This window comes from Syngnathoides biaculeatus, chromosome 11 (genome assembly GCF_019802595.1).
Source record: "Syngnathoides biaculeatus isolate LvHL_M chromosome 11, ASM1980259v1, whole genome shotgun sequence".
Classification (NCBI taxonomy): domain Eukaryota; kingdom Metazoa; phylum Chordata; class Actinopteri; order Syngnathiformes; family Syngnathidae; genus Syngnathoides; species Syngnathoides biaculeatus.
Genome location: NC_084650.1, coordinates 22,006,855 through 22,024,747, shown reverse-complemented (window position 1 = coordinate 22,024,747; position 17,893 = coordinate 22,006,855). Strand labels below are relative to the sequence as shown.

Genomic DNA, 17,893 nt, shown 5'->3' with positions numbered 1-17,893 from the left:
AAGATCTAGGAACTAAACAACTCCTTTTGTGTACAAGGATGCAATGTAAACCAGGAGTGCAATACGGAACCTCCCAAGTACCATTATGTCTTGGAGAAATTATCGTAATCAGACAACAACAAAACGTCTATGTGATTTGGTCAAGGGCCCCCTAGTAGTGCTTGGGAAGTGAACTGACATCTGTCCAGGGACAAGTTCCAAATTTATTTTATTGTCTGCAAAGGATCTTAAAACAGTGAACCTCTTTTTTCATGGCCAAATTCCTACAGACTAATTCAGTAAATGTTTCCATAAATATACAGTAGCAGTCAAAAGATCGGACACCTGCCATTGAATGAGAAGCTGTATTCAATAGACCTTTCCAACTGGTGATCTTAAGCCCCCCCCCCCCCCAGTTGCCATGTCCCACAAGCTTCCAAAATGGCGACTGAACAGAACAGGTTTGAAGTCGATTCTCGATTCGCGTATTCCAGATAATATTGTGGTACCTTTTTTGCCAAGTGCGTCAGACTCATCCAAGATAGTTCTTCACAGAGGTCTCAACTATTTTACGCAAGGATATGTACAATTTTGGACAGAGCAGGATGCAATGTCAGAGTTGCAGCAAAACGTTGGCGATCGATGCAAAAAAGTTTGACGCCTCACAAACTTCATATTGAAATCCAACAGGATAAAAGAGTGGAATCGTACTGCACATGTAAAACAGGGTGAGTAGTTTTTACTTGGAAAGCTCATGAGTAATATCATTGGAGTCTTTATAAGTAAGTTAGGTTCGATTTTCTACAAGTGCATTTAAACAATGGTGATTAACTCAGTCAGTACCGTCGTTACCAGATGAAAAAGTTTGACTTGGCTCGTAATGGAACCCAGTGCTCTGTCTTAAAAGTCCGATGTGATACAAATAGGCAAATGGACTTTCTCTCGCATGACATCGCGCATTTACGCATCATTAACTCGACTCTTCGGTATAAAATATGACACATTTCATTCAGCAGGTCAGTGATATGCTAACAAACTGAAAGTTGTTCTCCTGGAATGTATGAAGTACTGATAACAATTCAATCAAACTCAAAGAAGACACTTCTCCCTCTCTTACTTTCAAACATACAGCCTTGTGTTTGTTGATATTGTTCACATGTAGTTGTACGTGAGCTCTTCTGCGAGCCTTAATCCATCGTTGACACTTCGTCAACTGTGTTTTAGGGTTTGGAAAATGAATCGACCGGGCCCCTTGTAACTTAGAAGGATATCTTTTATCGGAATTGCACGGTCCCCACCATTTTCTTCATAACATTAACTTTTCCAAACACGCGCTACTGACAACCAGTATTGCTTGTGGGACAACATGGCGGCAGGGGCGTGTCATGCCGGGGGTTAAGACAATGCGGCTATCTGATTGGCTATTACTGTACGTGTGATTGACAGGTCGGAAAGGTCCATTCTTTTGATTAGTACTGTAGTTTATTTGAACCTTTTGCAAGCTTTAACATTTCAAGACCAGGATCCATTTGACGCTGGAGAGGAATAAGGACAGGTGACCAGTGGTCCATAAAAGGTCAGACATCATGCTTTGAGGCAGAACACAGCACCATTTATTAATTTCTTCTGCTTTGCAGACAGGGAAGTGAGGAGACAGTTCATTGCTTCCTCCTTAGTGACCACTCGATTGCATCATTTTATTGTGTGAGTCTAGTGTACTTCTTCTGGGATTTTCCCATGTTCAATGAAGTTGTTTGAAATGTTTACCTGTAAATTTACAGTGTTAAACATAAAGCTATTAAGTGTGCCGCTTATCCTCACAAGGGTCACGGAAACATAAAACATGGTATGACTAAATATGCCCTTACAATAGTCTCACCTTACTTGCCATCATTGGTCCTGTATCGTCTTTTTCTGTTCAGAGCTACTAATATTCATTCCAATAACTGATCTTACATCACAGGACTCTTGTTATGGTGTCACTGGGCCACTTTTCTTTCATTAATTCATATATTCCACCAAATGGAATTATTGGATTTGCTCGGTTAGTTATGCGCAACCAAATTATGTGAACATTGATTCTTTAGCTCTTGAAAGGTTCCGAGGACTAAACATGAATGGGGACTGGTGTAACAGTTCAGTAGTAGTCTGTTTCTGTTAGTCTAGGAAGTATATCCCACTGGATTGCTTCAATTTAATATTGTGTGCTTTTTATTTGTTCACTCCCTTTCAGAAGCAGGTATATTCTCTGTAATGTATGTACTAAAGGCGAAAAACAAGGATACCAAAACAGTTAACGCCCCAATGATGACTGTTTGCAACACTACAATGAGAAATCGTATGGAGATAGAAATATACTTAATATTTGTTCGCTGTCTGAGAGGTTCTGAGGGGTCCCTCATTGGAGGACGGGCTGAAGTACTTTACGTCTTTCTTTTGGCTCATAATGGATAAAATGCCACAAAGACCACATCCCCTTCCAGAGAACAGAGCACAGCTACAATTTGCAAGAGGAGTTTTCATCAAATGTCATAGACATGTCAGTGTGGTTTGAAAATGAGGAATAGTGTGAGAATCTGATGTCCGGATCCCACACGGGAACAAGTGAGCAAACCACATCATCATCAAACCCACTAAACCAAAGTATTGCAATCTTGTGACAGCAAGGGAAATCTTATAAAAATTATATAGAAGGAATGTTTTCAACTGTAGAAAAGTGGACAAAGATATGAAAAAAAAAGAAGCAATCAGTAATACGCAGATAAAAGTGACGCTATTTACGAGCGCTTCAAGATACGAGCTGTAGGTTGGCCGGATATGAACTCACTTCACAACCAGCAACCAGCAGTTTATGCAGATAGTGAAGAATCCTTCAAGAAAAGGTTTCCAAGTTTTTTTTTTTTTTTTTTTTTTTTTTAACAGTTGAAGTTTACCGACAAACTAAATATAAAACAAAGAGAATTACACATTACACAATCATATAACTTTGCCTTCTTTAGTCTGTTTTGGGCAGCAAGGTGGATCAGCTGGTAAAGCGTTGGTCTCACAGTTCTGAGGACCTGGTTTCGATCCCAGCCCCGCCTGTGTGGAGTTTGCATGTTCTCCCCGTGCCTGCATTGGTTTTCTCCGGGTACTCCGGTTTCTTACTACATCCAAAAAATATGTAACATTAATTGGACACTCTAAATTGCCCCTCATTGTGATTGTGAGTGCAGCTGTTTGTCTCTATGTACCCTGCGATTGTCTGGCAACCAGTTCAGGGTGTACCCCGGCTCCTCCCTGATGACAGCTGGGATAGGCTCCAGCACTCCCGCAACCCTTGTGAGGATAAGGGGCAAGGAAAATGGATGGATTGATAGTCTGTTTTGCTTAATGCTACTATATAATACAAAAGACCATAGATGGGCTAACAAACAGTATTGGTGTCATTTTTTTTTCAAACCCTTTAAGCTGTGGCTATTTGGACATAAATTGTGTCAATGTAACAATAATCACAAACACATTTTCTTTAATCCTTCCGAAAATGGTGGGGATAATTAAAGCATAACTAAGAACGCCTCCATGTATATTTATTTTTCTGAACGATACTGCTGCAGGTGGCCATGACGGCCACACTGCTATGAGCAGCACTATGTCCATTCAATGGAAGTGTTGTGATTGTATGTTTTACTAAAGTACAATATACATAACCTTGGGGGAGGGTGGAAACAGATTAAAGGCATTTGGATTCATTTCAATGAGGAAAGATGATTTGAGACAAGTGTATTTTGAGTTACAAGCCTGGCCATAGAAGAAATCGAGCTCATATCTCAAGGCACCACCGTATTTTCTCATGAAGGTGGGCTACTTTTGTATTAATTAGGCAGACAATTTTCAATTACAACAGCATTTTATTTATAAAACAAAAATATTAATAAGAATAACAAATATAATAAATATTATTCCTGCAGAATTCCACGTCTTCCTTACATCTATTACATCCACTCTCAGTTGGTTGGCTATCCTTGCTTCCCTTTCTTCCTCGTCCTTAATCTATACTGAAAAAGAAACAATTGTTAATGAGTATTTTATTGGTATGATAGTGATAATTGTTTTTATTATGAAAAAAAACTGTAGGATAACAATGTTTACCAACCAAAAGAGAATTGAAAGAACAAACAAAGGACAAGATGAAAATGGAAGAAATGCGAGAGGAATGTGCTGGGAATGGCTTCCGTCCTCCTAAAAGACCTACCTAAGATGACTCCATTCGCTCCATTGCGAGTTGCAGAACGCATCCTTGGCCCGGACGCACACAGTCCACGTGTTCTCCACCTCAAACTGACAAGAGCTTGACGAGTCCACCATCACAGTCTGACAGAGATGTAAAGCACTGTCACTGACGCTTATGTCAACTTTAGTGTTTTTTTTTTCTTTTAACCCAAAAAGTTAAACGCATCCTCACTAAAAGCCATTTTTTTCATTACAATTCAAATGTGATCCTTACCTTTGTGTTATTTGGGTCATCGCAGGATTCGTCACAGGTTTTACACCCATGTCTTCTCTGTGAAACCTGGAAAGTGAGGGGGAAGTAAGAGTGGGGAGTGCTCCAGGAGCCCGGGTAAGTCAGTTCGATCATCGAAGTGTTGATTCTTCTGATCTTCACTTTGTCAGGTTTCACTGTTCAAGCAAAACAAGGCAAAGGTGAGAAAAAAAAAATGATCAATGGACAAAATCAATGAATTAGTGTACAAAGTCCAATTCCAATAAACCTGGGACCACATGTAAAATGTGAATATAAACAGAATACAGTGGTAAACGTGCAGGGTATAAAAACACAGTGATGTTCTTGATCTGACAAACATTTAAATAAATATTTATATACAGTATAGGTATTTCGTATATTCTGACATTTTGGTCAGAAAAAACAATTTGAATATAAACATGCAATGGAAGTTTATTTAAACTGGCCTTCTTCATAAATCGTGGGTCTATAAAACACATACAAGACCAACTGACAAGAATTTGGTAAAACTTCCCCCAAAACAAATTCTGTTGAAAAATGTGTGAGGGACAGCGCGTTACCGATTTCAGACAGGTAGAAGTTTTGGCTGTAGCTCTCCACCAGGAACTGCTTCGTCTTCACGTAGACTGTGACTAAGATCCGTTGTTTCTCCTCTGCAAATGCGCAGTGCAGCTTGTCCACGCAGGAGATCCCGTCTCCGGTGTCATCCACCGAGCAGCTGAATTGGCTCTGATTGGACGAGCACGTCCAGTGCTGACCACTGATGTCCGCAGAGCATGCAACATCTCTACCACTAGAGATCATCATAACACAGGAAGATTCTTTTTTTTATTTTTTCCATTTCGCAGTCAACTTCCATAATTTTGCCAACAATTTTTATTATCATTCATTCATCATTGTGTCTGACTATTTTTTATTTCCAATTACATCCAAAGATGTGCCCTTGACCCTGAAATGTATTTCTGCTTTTAAAAACAAACAAACAAAAAACAGTACTTCTGGCTGTTCCTCTCACCGCTGCAGTGAGTCTGAGCAGTGTGTTATTATTGCACAGTGAGACAGGAAACATAGCTAAAAGCATGTATCAGCTTACCGTCCAGCTCTGATAAATGCCACTTTTCCAACACGAGTCCTGGCCCAGGTCCAAGAGCATCGGAAGGCTCCCTCAAAATTCTGAGCTGAGATCTTCAAATACTTACCTACACATAGGGAGACGTATCAACACAAACATTTGACGAATACTCTTTTGACATCTTCCAATACAGTGATGGTTTAAAAGCAATTACCCAGGTCGGTTTTCACCAGAATCTTCGTTGTCGCGATGTTGTTCTCTTGAATAAGGACGACAGTGTGATTGAGAAGAGAGCCGTTGGCGCTGTGGCAGCTGTAGTTGCCTCCTCCTAAACTCTCCTCCAGCTTGACCAGGTATGTATTACCCCTCTGTGGCTCGTCTTTACCGTTCTTCTTCCACAAAATATCCTTGTCACCGCCGTTTGTTACCCGGGCTGCTGAGTGAAGACACTTGAGGGCTTGCTGGCCCGATGCACCATTGACCTCCACCACCAGAACTAAATGGTAAACAAACACAATAGTAAGAAAAGGATCACTTGACCTTTCGCCTGAAATGTTTTCATGCTGAGCAAACCTACTGTTGGGTTGCAGCGTCCAGGACCTCAGTGGGTTTTGATAACCCACGTGGAGAAACGCGCAGATAAGGGTGAAGTCGATCAGATTCATCTGTTATGGAAATGTTATAGCATTACATTCTAATACTCCATATATGTGATATCAGAGGATCCAATAATACTAACAGAAAATCAATTTTAGTCTATCTTCATACAGTTATGCCCTATGCTTGCATTCAAAAAAATGTTGTCATGAGTAGCATCTTACCTTGTGTTTGATGTAAATGGTGAAGGTGATTGTCTGCGCACTCTTTTATACAAAAGAATGACCTTTCATTGGCAAATTTCCCCAAAAAATTCCTGAGGAACTGTACTTGTTAACAGCGGTAGTAAGCCACCTTTTACCACTTCCACCCAGCGTGCACACTCCTCTTTGGATTGTGACCACATTCACTTTCAGACTGTTTTTTTTTTTTTTTTGGTTTCTTCTAGTTACGAGTTACAACTTTCAAGTGGGATGCGTATAACCTTTAAACACGTAATTATGTTATGGCCTTTTTAAATTTGATGTGTTACAGTATTTCAACACACACATTCAAACAACTTTATGTAGTTGTGAGAAAGTTTTTGCACATCTGGTGTGCACAAAAGTCTCTTCGGCTTCAGAATTCCTGGCATGACTCATATATAATAAGTACTGTATTACAGTAGATATGATAGAGTTTATGTATTTACAGATGATCCTATCTATTGGTAGGTCGAGTAGTAACCCAATGTGAGCGTTTCTCTAGGTTATTTACTGTTAGTTTTGTTTGTGATAACAGTTGTTTCACAATTTACCAGATCTTTATATAGTTGTGTATGCAGGATGAGTTTATTAATGCAGATATCTCTTCACTTGATTCATGGATGACAGTGATGATAAAGAATTAAGTAAAATACAGAATTTGATTAACGTCCAGTGAGTTTGTCTGTGATTGTACATGTGACGTCAACTAAGACGTGACTACTTTTCAACGCTGAAGTTTTAGGAAGTGTGGATTAAGAGGATACTTTTTATTCAACCAGTGGTTTCCATTCACTTTTTTCCCCCTACCTCATATTGCTGATCTTTTTTTGTTGTTCCTGTATTGGCGTGTAGCAATTGTTCCTAGTTCTTTAATTTTGATCAGCGCTGATTGTATTGAAATGTCATGATATGATGATGTGGGGTGAGTCAATGGCTCGTCATGGATTTTGCAACCTTTTGTCAGCACACACTCCCACATGCGCACATGGACAAGTCAAACAAGTCAAAATGGTCATCCTTCATTTGGAAATGGAGGAGTAACAGCCTTGAAGGAAAGCGAGAGACTTTTCCGCTGGGTGGACCGCAACCCGCCAACGTGTACTGTATTTGTCATCATTGAAAAGAAAGCCTTGACTTTGGTTGTATTGAGGAGGAGGTGACGCAGAAATGACTTTTCTCTCATCAGTGGGCTCCTCGACCCCTTCCTCAGTTTCGCCTCCAAAGTTTTCTGGCGTGCAGCCACACGCATGTTCCTCTTCTTCTCTCTGGATGGTGACCCCGTCCAATTCCTTGTCCTTCCATTGTCCGACAATGTAACAATGTGTTGTGCATCAGCTGGATAAGCAGAAGTTGAGGGAAGGTCCTTTTCTACAGTCATGGGGCTCACCTCTTCCCCATTAGACTTTTCACCTGTGGGATGTTTCAAATGGTTTTTGATGAGCAGTCATGAACTTTCTCAGTCTTTGTTGCCACTTGGGCGGCACGGTGCGTCAGCTGGAACATGTTGCCTCACAGTTTTGAGGTCCCGGGTTTAATCCCAGACCTGCCTGTGTGGAGTTTGCATGTTCTTCTCGTGCTTGCGTGGGTTTTCTCTGGACACTACGGTTTCCTCCCGTTTCTTCACTTCCTGACAACACTCTCCATTGCTCTGTATTGTTGACCCCAAGTATTTGAAGTCGTCCACCCTCGCTATCTCTTCTACCTGGAGCTTCACTCTTCCCCCTCCACCTTTCTCATTCACGCACATATATTCTGTTTTACTTCGGCTAATCTTCATTCCTCTCCTTTCCAGAGCATGTCTCCATCTTTCCAATTGTTCCTCTGCATGCTCCCTGCTTTCACTGCATATGACAATATCATCTGCGAACATCCTTGTCCAAGGGGATTCCAGTCTAACCTCATCTGTCAGCCTATCCATTACCACTGCAAACAGGAAGGGGCTCAGAGCTGATCCCTGATGCAGTCCCACCTCCACCTTAAATTCCTCTGTCACACCTAAGGCACACCTCACCATTGTTCTGCTGCCATCATACATGTCCTGTACTATTTTAACATACTTCTCTGCCACACTAGACTTACGCATGCAGTACCACAGTTCCTCTCTTGGTACTCTGTCATAGGCTTTCTCTAGATCCACAAAGACACAATGTAGCTCCTTCTGACCTTCTCTGTACTTTTCCACGAGCATCCTCAAGGCAAATAATGCATCTGTGGTACTCTTTCTAGGCATGAAACCATACTGTTGCTCGCAGATACTTACTTCTGTCCTGAGTCTAGCCTCCACTACTCTTTCCCATAACTTCATTGTGTGGCTCATCAACTTTATTCCTCTATAGTTCCCACAGCTCTGAACATCCCCTTTGTTCTTAAAAATGGGAACTAGAACACTTTTCCTCCATTCTTCAGGCATCTTTTCGCCCGCTAGTATTCTGTTGAATAAGTTGGTCAAAAACTCCACAGCCATCTCTCCAAATTGCTTCCATACCTCTACCGGTATGTCATCAGGACCAACTGCCTTTCCATTTTTCATCCTTTGTAGTGCCTTTCTGACTTCCCCCTTAGTAATCATTTCCACTTCCTGGTCCTTCACTCTTGCCTCTTCAACTCTTCCTTCTCTCTCATTTTCTTCATTCATCAACTTCTCAAAGTATTCTTTCCATCTATTTAGTACACTACCGGCACCAGTCAACACATTTCCATCTCTATCCTTAATCACCCTGACCTGCTGCACATCCTTCCCATCTCTATCCCTCTGTCTGGCCAACCTGTAGAGATCCTTTTCTCCTTCTTTCGTGTCCAACCTGGTGTACATGTCTTCATATGCCTCTTGTTTAGCCTTTGCCACCTCTACCTTTGCCCTACGTCGCATCTCGATGTACTCCTTTCGCCTCTCCTCAGTCCTCTCAGTATCCCACTTCTTCTTCGCTAATCTCTTTCCTTGTATGACTCCCTGTATTTTGGGGTTCCACCACCAAGTCTCCTTCTCCCCTTTCCTACCAGATGACACACCAAGTACTCTCCTGCCTGTCTCTCTGATCACCTTGGCTGTCGTCGTCCAGTCTTCCGGGAGCTTCGGTTGTCCATCAACATTCTTCCTTTCTCAGCTTCCACCACATGGTTCTCTGCTCTACCTTTGTCTTCTTAATCTTCCTACCCACCACCAGAATCATCCTACATACTACCATCCTATGCTGTCAAGCTACACTCTCCCCTACCACTACTTTACAGTCAGTAACCTCCTTCAGATTACATCGTCTGCACAAAATATAATCTACCTGCGTGGTTCTACCTCCGCTCTTGTAGGTCACTATATGTTCCTCCCTCTTCTGGAAATAAGTGTTCACTACAGCCATCTCCATCCTTTTTGCAAAGTCCACCACCATCTGCCCTTCAAAGTTCCTTTCCTGGATGCCGTACTTACCCATCACTTCTTCATCGCCCCTGTTTCCTTTACCAATATGTCCATTACAATCTGCACCAATCACAACTCTCTCGCTGTCTGGGATGCTCAGAACTACTTCATCTAGTTCCTTCCAGAATTCTCTCTTTCAACTCTAGGTCACATCCTACCTGTGATGCATAGCCGCTAACCACATTATACATAACACCCTCAATTTCAAATTTTAGTCTCATCACTCGATCTGATACTCTTTTCACCTCCAAGACATTCTTAGCCAGCTCTTCCTTTAAAATAACCCCTACTCCATTTCTCTTCCCATCTACTCCGTGGTAGAATAATTTAAACCCTGCTCCCAAACTTCTAGCCTTACTACCTTTCCACCTGCTCTCTTGGATGCACAGAATATCAACCTTTCTCCTAATCATCATGTCAACCAACTCCTGTGCTTTTCCTGTCATAGTCCCAACATTCAAAGTCCCTACACTCAGTTGAAGGCTCTGTGCATTCCTCTTTTTCTTCTGACGCTGGATCCGGTTTCCTCCTCTTCTTTGTCTTCGACCCACAGTAGCTGAATTTCCACCGACGCCCTGCAGGTTAGCAATGCCGGGGGCGGGCGTTGTTAACCCGGGCCACGACCGATCCGGTATGGGATTCTTTAGATGAACGCTCATATTTGTTTGGCACAGTTTTTACGCCGGATGCCCTTCCTGACGCAACCCTCTGCATTTATCCGGGCTTGGGACCGGCCTACAGATTGCACTGGTTTGTGCCCCCATAGGGCTGCATTCACACTATCACCATTGAACCGTCAATAATCCTTGTCAAACACGTTGAACGATGTTGATAAATCCATCCATCCATTTTCTTCACCGCTTATTCTCACGAGGGTTGCGAGGAGTTCTGGATCCTATCCCAGCTGTCAAGGGGCAGGAGGCGGCGTACACCCTGAACTGGTTGCCAGCCAATCGAAGGGCACATTGAGACACAATCACTCACAATTACACCTTGGGGCAATTTAGAGTGTCCAATTAATGTTGCATGTTTTTGGAATGTGGGAGGAAACCGGAGTGCCCGGAAGAAACCCACGCAGGGACAGGGAGAACATGCAAACTCCACACAGGCGGGTCCGGGATTGAACCTGGGACCTCAGAACTGTGAGGCCAACGCTTTACCAGCTGATCCACCGTGCCACCATGTTGATAAATGTCTTCAACTTTTCTTTCTCTTCAAACAACTACTCATACATCGCACTACGTCCATTTTTTTTTCTCTCCCATGTCTCTCCCCAACACATCACTTCCTGTCCTTCTCAAACAAACAATAAAATGACAAACTAAAGTACTTATTTTCACAAATTAACAAAACACATTTAAATACGAATCCTTGCAACAGAAAATAAATTCACCACACACTTTAATAAATCTTCCAGCACCTTGAATAAAGAAAACCTACAACCTGATTGCTACTCTTTTTATTTTAACTTTTAACTATAGCAATTTTTAACTGGGTTACACTTGAAATCGTAAGAAATGTGCAAAAACGCAACCATACCTACATATAAATGAGAAATACACCACAGGCTCACATACACGGTGATTAATAGTGCTGCCACTGTACATAGAGAGGACCTCAGCAGTCATTATATTTTCATTATTGTTATTATTACAGTATATGTTAGAACAAATATAACCAATACATTTTTGGGGGTTTTCAGTATGAATATAATGAGTATTTCTTTCTCTCTTGCTAATCCTGTATACTGTAGATCTAGGTGGTGTCTTTTTTTATGGTTGCTTGTTTTGTTTGTGATAGGTGATTTTTTTTTTCACTCATGATAACTCTGTTACGGATATAATCATTTGTATTATTATATTAGGGTATAAGGATGTGTATATATTATTTCTGAATTATTACTGTTATGTTATCATATTATTTTTGTACTACAGTATATCGATGTGGAATTGGAGACAGGGATAAAATATTTTTTTTACTTCTTCCTACTCCTTTTTGAATATGTATAACTTAACTTTTATTTTATTTTTTTCAACTCTTATTTGTTTTGTTGTTTTGTGTATTTTTATTTATTTTTTACGTTCAAAATGTATGCTTCGATTCTCAATGTGCACGTCCTACTAACCACTAGATGCTCCCAGAGGACAAGATGTGAGGTGAAAACGTCAACCTTGTTCAAACAAAAGGGAAGTTTGCATTGCGCGGTATGGTTTGATATATTGTCCTCCAAGCACAATCCTATTTTTTTAAAAATTCTGTTTCATAAAAACAGCCTTTCCGTTCTTGAATCAGATTTTGTTGCGCCAAGCAGCTGTCGTAACCCATGTTCTGCAATTGTTAAGGAATGCACAGCTGAGCAGGAGGAGGCGTATATGAAGCGCTGCTGTTTATTGTTTCGCAGGGCATTCATCACAGTGCTCCAATTTGCCGCCATTGGGGTGAAACCGGTGCAGTGGTGGGACAAATTCCTTGTGTGCTTTTGACATACTTGGCAAATAAAGAGGATTCTGAGATGCCATTGATGGGATGAATAATAAAAGAAAGAAAATGGATGGATACGAAGAGAAGAGGAATTATTGTTTCTGAACGATAAGAGAGGGCCGCGGGGTCTATCGTACGTACCACCAATCCAATTTTCCTACCAGACCAGTTCTCAGTTCTAATGGAGTGGAATGAGTGATCGGGGGATAACAGGACATAACACATACAGCCTATAGTTTCCAAAAATACATTTCTTACACCACCGGTGTCAAACTCAAGGCCCGGGGGCCAGATCCGGTCTGCCACACAATTTTATGTGGCCCGCAAAGGCTTATCATGTGGTCAGCTTCCATGATTCTTGTGAAAATTTGTACAAACATTTTAAATTGTGAGATCATAAATGAAAACATTGAGATATTGCATGCATTTTTGTGTTACCAAACATGAAAAATAGTTGAAAAACCCATTACCCTTGATTTGTAATTCCAAAACTAGTTTATTAATCTCATGTGTAAATATGATGAAACGATACAACAAATTTATGGTTTGACAGTCGTAACAGCCCTCCGAGGGCAGCTGTAAATACAATCTGGCGCTTGACAAGAATGAGTTTGACACCCCTGTCTTACACTTTCACCATCACCTTTTCACCCCTCTTAGCCTACTCGTTTTTTCTAGGTTGAAGGAAATTTGGTATACGTGTTGTTGATGCTCAATTCAAAGTACATTGACTCTCAACACTACTACCACACCTGTTGCCAAAGGGGGGCATAAGGTGCCTGCCCACCAAGATGCTCGAAAAACAAAAAACAAACAAAAAAATGTTTTATTTAATATTTTACCACTGCAGCTATTGTTGTGTTAAGAAATGCTCGTCAACTTATTTATCAATAACGCATTAAAAGTAGAAAGAAACAATGATGTGTTTGGGTTTTATTGGTGGGAATCTAATCTGCAACAAATGTTAGGTTGCAGAGGCCAACGTGACGACAGTTTCACATTTTTCAAAGTGAGTCTGTGAGCCTTCTTGAGTATTAGACTATAGTTTTGATTTGAGTTTATGGATAGGCTATATACAAAGTCCAACAGCACTTTACTCTGCTAAAGCAGATAGTAAATTAACACAGTGCTCATGTCCTTGTAGAAATCATCCCAGGAAGACAATGTGAGCCTGAGTCCTGAGCTATTAGCACCACAAGCTCATTGGCTGCTTTGAACGGCATTGCGCGCAAACTCCCTTTTCCATGTCCAAAAGTTCAGTGCTGTCTGGACTCAAGGCAGTGTGTGTGTGCACTTGTGTGTGCATAGTGGCAACGCAAGTGCCTTGGGAACCCTTTAAAGGTCTTACTAATCCAGAGGAAATGTATTTTATTTGTCTATCATACAAATGTAGCTAAAATTTCATTAAAAATATTTAAAAAATTCTCAACAGAAGAGAAATGAAATAAATTAGCGTCAAAGTCAATCTCAAGATTTTGTTTGAAATGTCACTTAGATCCGGCAAGTTCCGTAACTCCTGGAATGTGACATCATGTCAAGACAACATTTAGCCAGAGAGTGAAAAGGCTAGCTGTTGTATACGGCTGTTCTGTGTCAAACGCTGACGGATTCAGCTTACATGAATGGGCGAAAGATGAACAGACAGGAAGGTTATGGACCAGGTTTGTGAAGAAAAAGCGGGCGCATTGGACTTACAACTCAAAATGGACAGTAATATGTTCCAAGCACCCGGTACAGCGTTCACTTGGCTTCGGGAGCAAGTAAGTACATACGTGTTCAATTGTTTATTATTGACAAGTATTTACCTCGTTTTAAATGTTAGTTCAATACCGATACAGATAAATATGTCAGCTAATATCGGTATCCCTGTGATGTTTAGGAGGTGATGAAATTTGGCCAGTGTATAAAGTTAGGGTACTGTTAACGCTGAGGTCTTCCTGAAATTTGACTACACCAGTGTGCTCTCAAGTGTCAGGTTAGGCAAAATCTTTAAACGCAGAATGATAGCGAAGGTTTCAATTTTTGTTTTACGCCAACTCAGTCGCTACTACAACAAACAACTCACTGTTGTGTGCAAGCAGCTTCAGACATTTAAATGTGTTTGAATTAGAATATTTCATCAAAAAGGTGTACGTAGATTTCTTGAGGCACCTACCAGTTTGTTTCGGGTGCGAAGTTCCACGTCAACTTTGTCAGGTCTCGCCGAATCCCGTCCTTGTGTTGCATTCGTCTGTGGTTGTCTTGGCGTGACATCACACGGAAGACGCAGCTTCAACAGAGCCTCGGTTTGAAACAGACATCAGACGCATTCGGGTTCCAAACAAAATGTCCACTTTGGCACTAATTTATTTCATTTATGTTGTGTTGAGAATTTTCAAATATTTTGTTATGAATTTTTAGCTACGTTTCTGTGATGTGTAAATACAATATATGTCCTCTAGATTAGACCTTTCACCCTTTGAAATCCTACTTTCAAAACAAATCACTATTTTGAAATTGAACACAGCTTTGGAACCTTGCCTGGAAACCTGAACCCTGCTAAACAGGTAAAAAGATGAGGTGGCCGAGAGGTTAAGGTGATGGACTGCTAATCCATTGTGCTCTGCACGCATGGGTTCGAATCCCATCCTCATCGATGTTTAGCATTATGACATGTTGCAATACTGTATGTCTTTTGAAACCCAATCCCTGGCATGAAACCTGACTTTTTGAACCGTAACCTACTTGGGCAGCCTAACACATCTTTAAAACCCTACTTTGAAACCCAACCCCTGTTTGGTAAAGCTACCGATCACCTCAATTCATGTCGGGTCAACCGTAGCAGGGTTAGGGTTTCATACAGTAGTAGGCAAGTAGGGTTTTAAGACATGGTTAAGTGTTACGACATGACGTCAAATTATGAGTATCAACTTTCATGATTTGTGTTAAAATCTGTCTCACGTCATAAATGATAACATTGAGATATTGCTAACATTATTGTGTGCTCAAACATCAGCAATGGTCCGAAAATCCATTACCCTTGATTTCTGATTCCAGCTCATAAATTTCATGTGCAAATATGAGGCAAAAGATTTTCATGGTTTCACAGTCATAACAGCCCTCTTAGGGAAATTGTAACTACAATGTGGCCCGCAACAAAAATGAGTTTGACACCCCTGCCTTAACCCTTTGAAAAGCTACTTTTAAACCCCAGCGCTAATTTGAAACACTAAAACCTCGTACTTGAGAATCCAAACCCTACTTTGAAGCCATGACCCTGTTAAACCCTCGTGAGATGAGGTGGTCGAGAACCCTACTTCAGGTTTCAAAGAAGTATCAGGGTTTGGGTTTGAAGTTGGGTTGGGGTTTCAAAGAAGAGTTTGGGTTTCAGATTTGGATTTTTTTTAGGGTTTCAAAAAGTCAGGTTTCAAGACTGGGTTAGGGTCTCAAAATAGGCTTTCAAGACAAGTTTAGTTTTACGAGATGGCATATTGCAAACCATAGACAGGATTTGAACCAATGCGTGTAGAGTACAATGTAATAACCAAGTGTTGGGTTTGTGTTTTTAAAGTATGATTGGGTTTTCAAGTACAGTTCTATAGTAAGGTTTTAGGGTAGGGTTTGGGATTTATAGTGTTTCAAAGTAGTGTTTTTGTTTGAAAGTAGGGTTTCAAAGAAGAAATGAGTTGTTTATAAGGTCACCTTTCAATATGAGTAATAGACAACACTGATGGAAAGACATACTCGTTATCATGCTGTACGTGGTTGACTTCTTTTTTTTTTTTAAATGGCATATGTCCATCGATAGAAAATCACAGGAAAGGAAGCGGACTTGTATGGTAAAAGTAGTGTTTTTTTAACATGACATTGATAGTTTTATAAGAAATCCCTGTTAGAAAGTTACTCTTTGGAGGTCTCAATAGCCAAAAAATTAAAATTTAAAGCCCAGAAAGTGCACAAAGCAAGGCAGATTGAACTGGCATTGCATAGTTTGCAGGGTTCTGACAGATTTATGCAGAAATACAGGTAATTCAAACTGGTTCACATTTTCATTCTTACAATTGTCTCTCTCCATCTCGCTAGATGATACAAAAAATACATAGGAAAGCGTGATTTTTCACACAGATATCATTTTAGGCTACATTCACATTTTAAATTCAAGGAAGCCAGGCCTGAGCCACAACCCCACCTCTTTACATTATATGTACAGTTCTCGTAAAACATGGTACATGACTTTCAGCTTACTCATTCTTGAGAAATATGAGGATGTCAACTGGAACCAGGAATCTTGAGACAGATCTCAAGTAAGTCTCGAGGAAATATAAACAAAGACGAAGTCATGCATTGACTTTCACAGACTAACTTGATTAACCACTCATTTAAATCACTTTCAATCAGCTTGCAGGGTTGCAATGTAGGGCAGGTAAAATTACTCCAGTTTCCACCTGTATTAAGGTATTTATGTATTATAGCAAAGCAAACAAAACATTCAAATCAGTGAAAATTTACTGTACATGAATGTGAATAGTTCTGTTGTCTTTCTTGGTTATTTTAGCAAATGCCACCCATATCCATCCATTCATCCTTTTTCTGAGCTGCTTATCCTCAGAAAGGTTGTGGGAGGGCAGCAGCTTATCTTCGGGCAGGAGGCGGTGTACACTCTGAACTGGTCGCCAGCCAATAGAAGGGCACATATAAATAAACAAACATTTGCACTCACATTCACACACAAGGACAATTTAGAGTCTTCATTTATCCTAAAGTGCATGTTTTTGGGATGTGGAGAGCATACACAGGCGTGGCTGGGATTTGAATCTCAGTCATATCACATACAATATGAAATATGGATGCTTTTTACGCTTCTTAGTTCATTGCTGTCATAGATTTGACCAAGAGGTACATAGATGGGACGCGCCCCTATAAGCTACATGCCGACAGCAATGCTAAGCTGGTAGCTTTAAAGTTTCCGCACATTCCATGTTTGTAGATGGCACGAAAAACAAAATAAATAGGATACCCGCACACAACGGTGAGCAATCACAATAAGGGAACTGGGAATAACTTTTCATATGTAAGAATATTTTGGAATCCGTTTTCAAATGTTTTGTATTAGTAGCATAATGAAATGTCATGAAAATCGATTGAGAATTGAACAAGCTCATATTTATTTTCAAGGTCCGTGCATGGCCTTCACCAACACGGGTGCCACTCTGGTACGTACGTTGCTTAGCCGGGCTGCCACAGCACGCTGGCGTATCTAGTAAGTATTTATATTTATGTATTGCTGTTAGCACTCTGAAATTATTCTGCCCAACCCTCTTCTATTACTGTCTATGGGCCATTTGACACCACAGTGACACCGCTCGAGTTGAAATGTTCAACTCCAGAAGTGCCACTGCAGCGGCACCCACCTTGAGCACAGCTAAACGACATGATCCGTTGTCATGCCTTCTCAAAATTGGTTCTGCCTGTTGAATTTGGTGTGAAAAGCCGTTTTTGGACGCATACATGGACGTGCACAATGTGTTCAACGTGTTCTCTTCCAGCGAACCCCTGGGATATGCTTGAACCCAGGTTAAGAACCACTGATGTGGGCCTTAGCTGACACATTATTCTGCATGCCA

General features: G+C 40.8%; 1 protein-coding gene and 1 non-coding gene across 2 annotated transcripts; one reads left to right on the top strand and one right to left on the bottom strand.

The window, feature by feature from the left end:
- Positions 1 to 3,959: 3,959 nt before the first annotated feature.
- il12ba (interleukin 12Ba) lies at positions 3,960 to 14,531 on the bottom strand. Its single transcript, XM_061835085.1, has 8 exons — positions 14,446 to 14,531; positions 6,133 to 6,220; positions 5,770 to 6,051; positions 5,577 to 5,682; positions 5,044 to 5,276; positions 4,466 to 4,638; positions 4,214 to 4,332; positions 3,960 to 4,016 (listed from the first exon to the last, which is right to left on the bottom strand). Exons 2-8 carry the CDS (start codon positions 6,218 to 6,220, stop codon positions 4,007 to 4,009), a joined length of 1,011 nt encoding a protein of 336 aa, XP_061691069.1. The 5' UTR covers positions 14,446 to 14,531; the 3' UTR covers positions 3,960 to 4,006.
- Positions 14,532 to 14,843: 312 nt separating this feature from the next.
- trnas-gcu (transfer RNA serine (anticodon GCU)) lies at positions 14,844 to 14,925 on the top strand. Its single transcript has one exon. It is a non-coding gene; the product is annotated as a tRNA-Ser (tRNA).
- The last annotated feature ends 2,968 nt before the right edge of the window (positions 14,926 to 17,893 follow it).

What these genes read in the sequence shown, in the direction of transcription:
- il12ba (XM_061835085.1), bottom strand. Translation starts at nt 6,220, where the DNA reads ATGAATCTGATCGACTTCACCCTTATCTGCGCGTTTCTCCACGTGGGT. An exon ending in TCTGGTGAAAACCGACCTGG is followed by an intron (nt 5,683 to 5,769) that starts GTAATTGCTTTT and finishes CCCTATGTGTAG; the next exon opens with GTAAGTATTTGAAGATCTCA. An exon ending in ATGACCCAAATAACACAAAG is followed by an intron (nt 4,333 to 4,465) that starts GTAAGGATCACA and finishes CATCTCTGTCAG; the next exon opens with ACTGTGATGGTGGACTCGTC.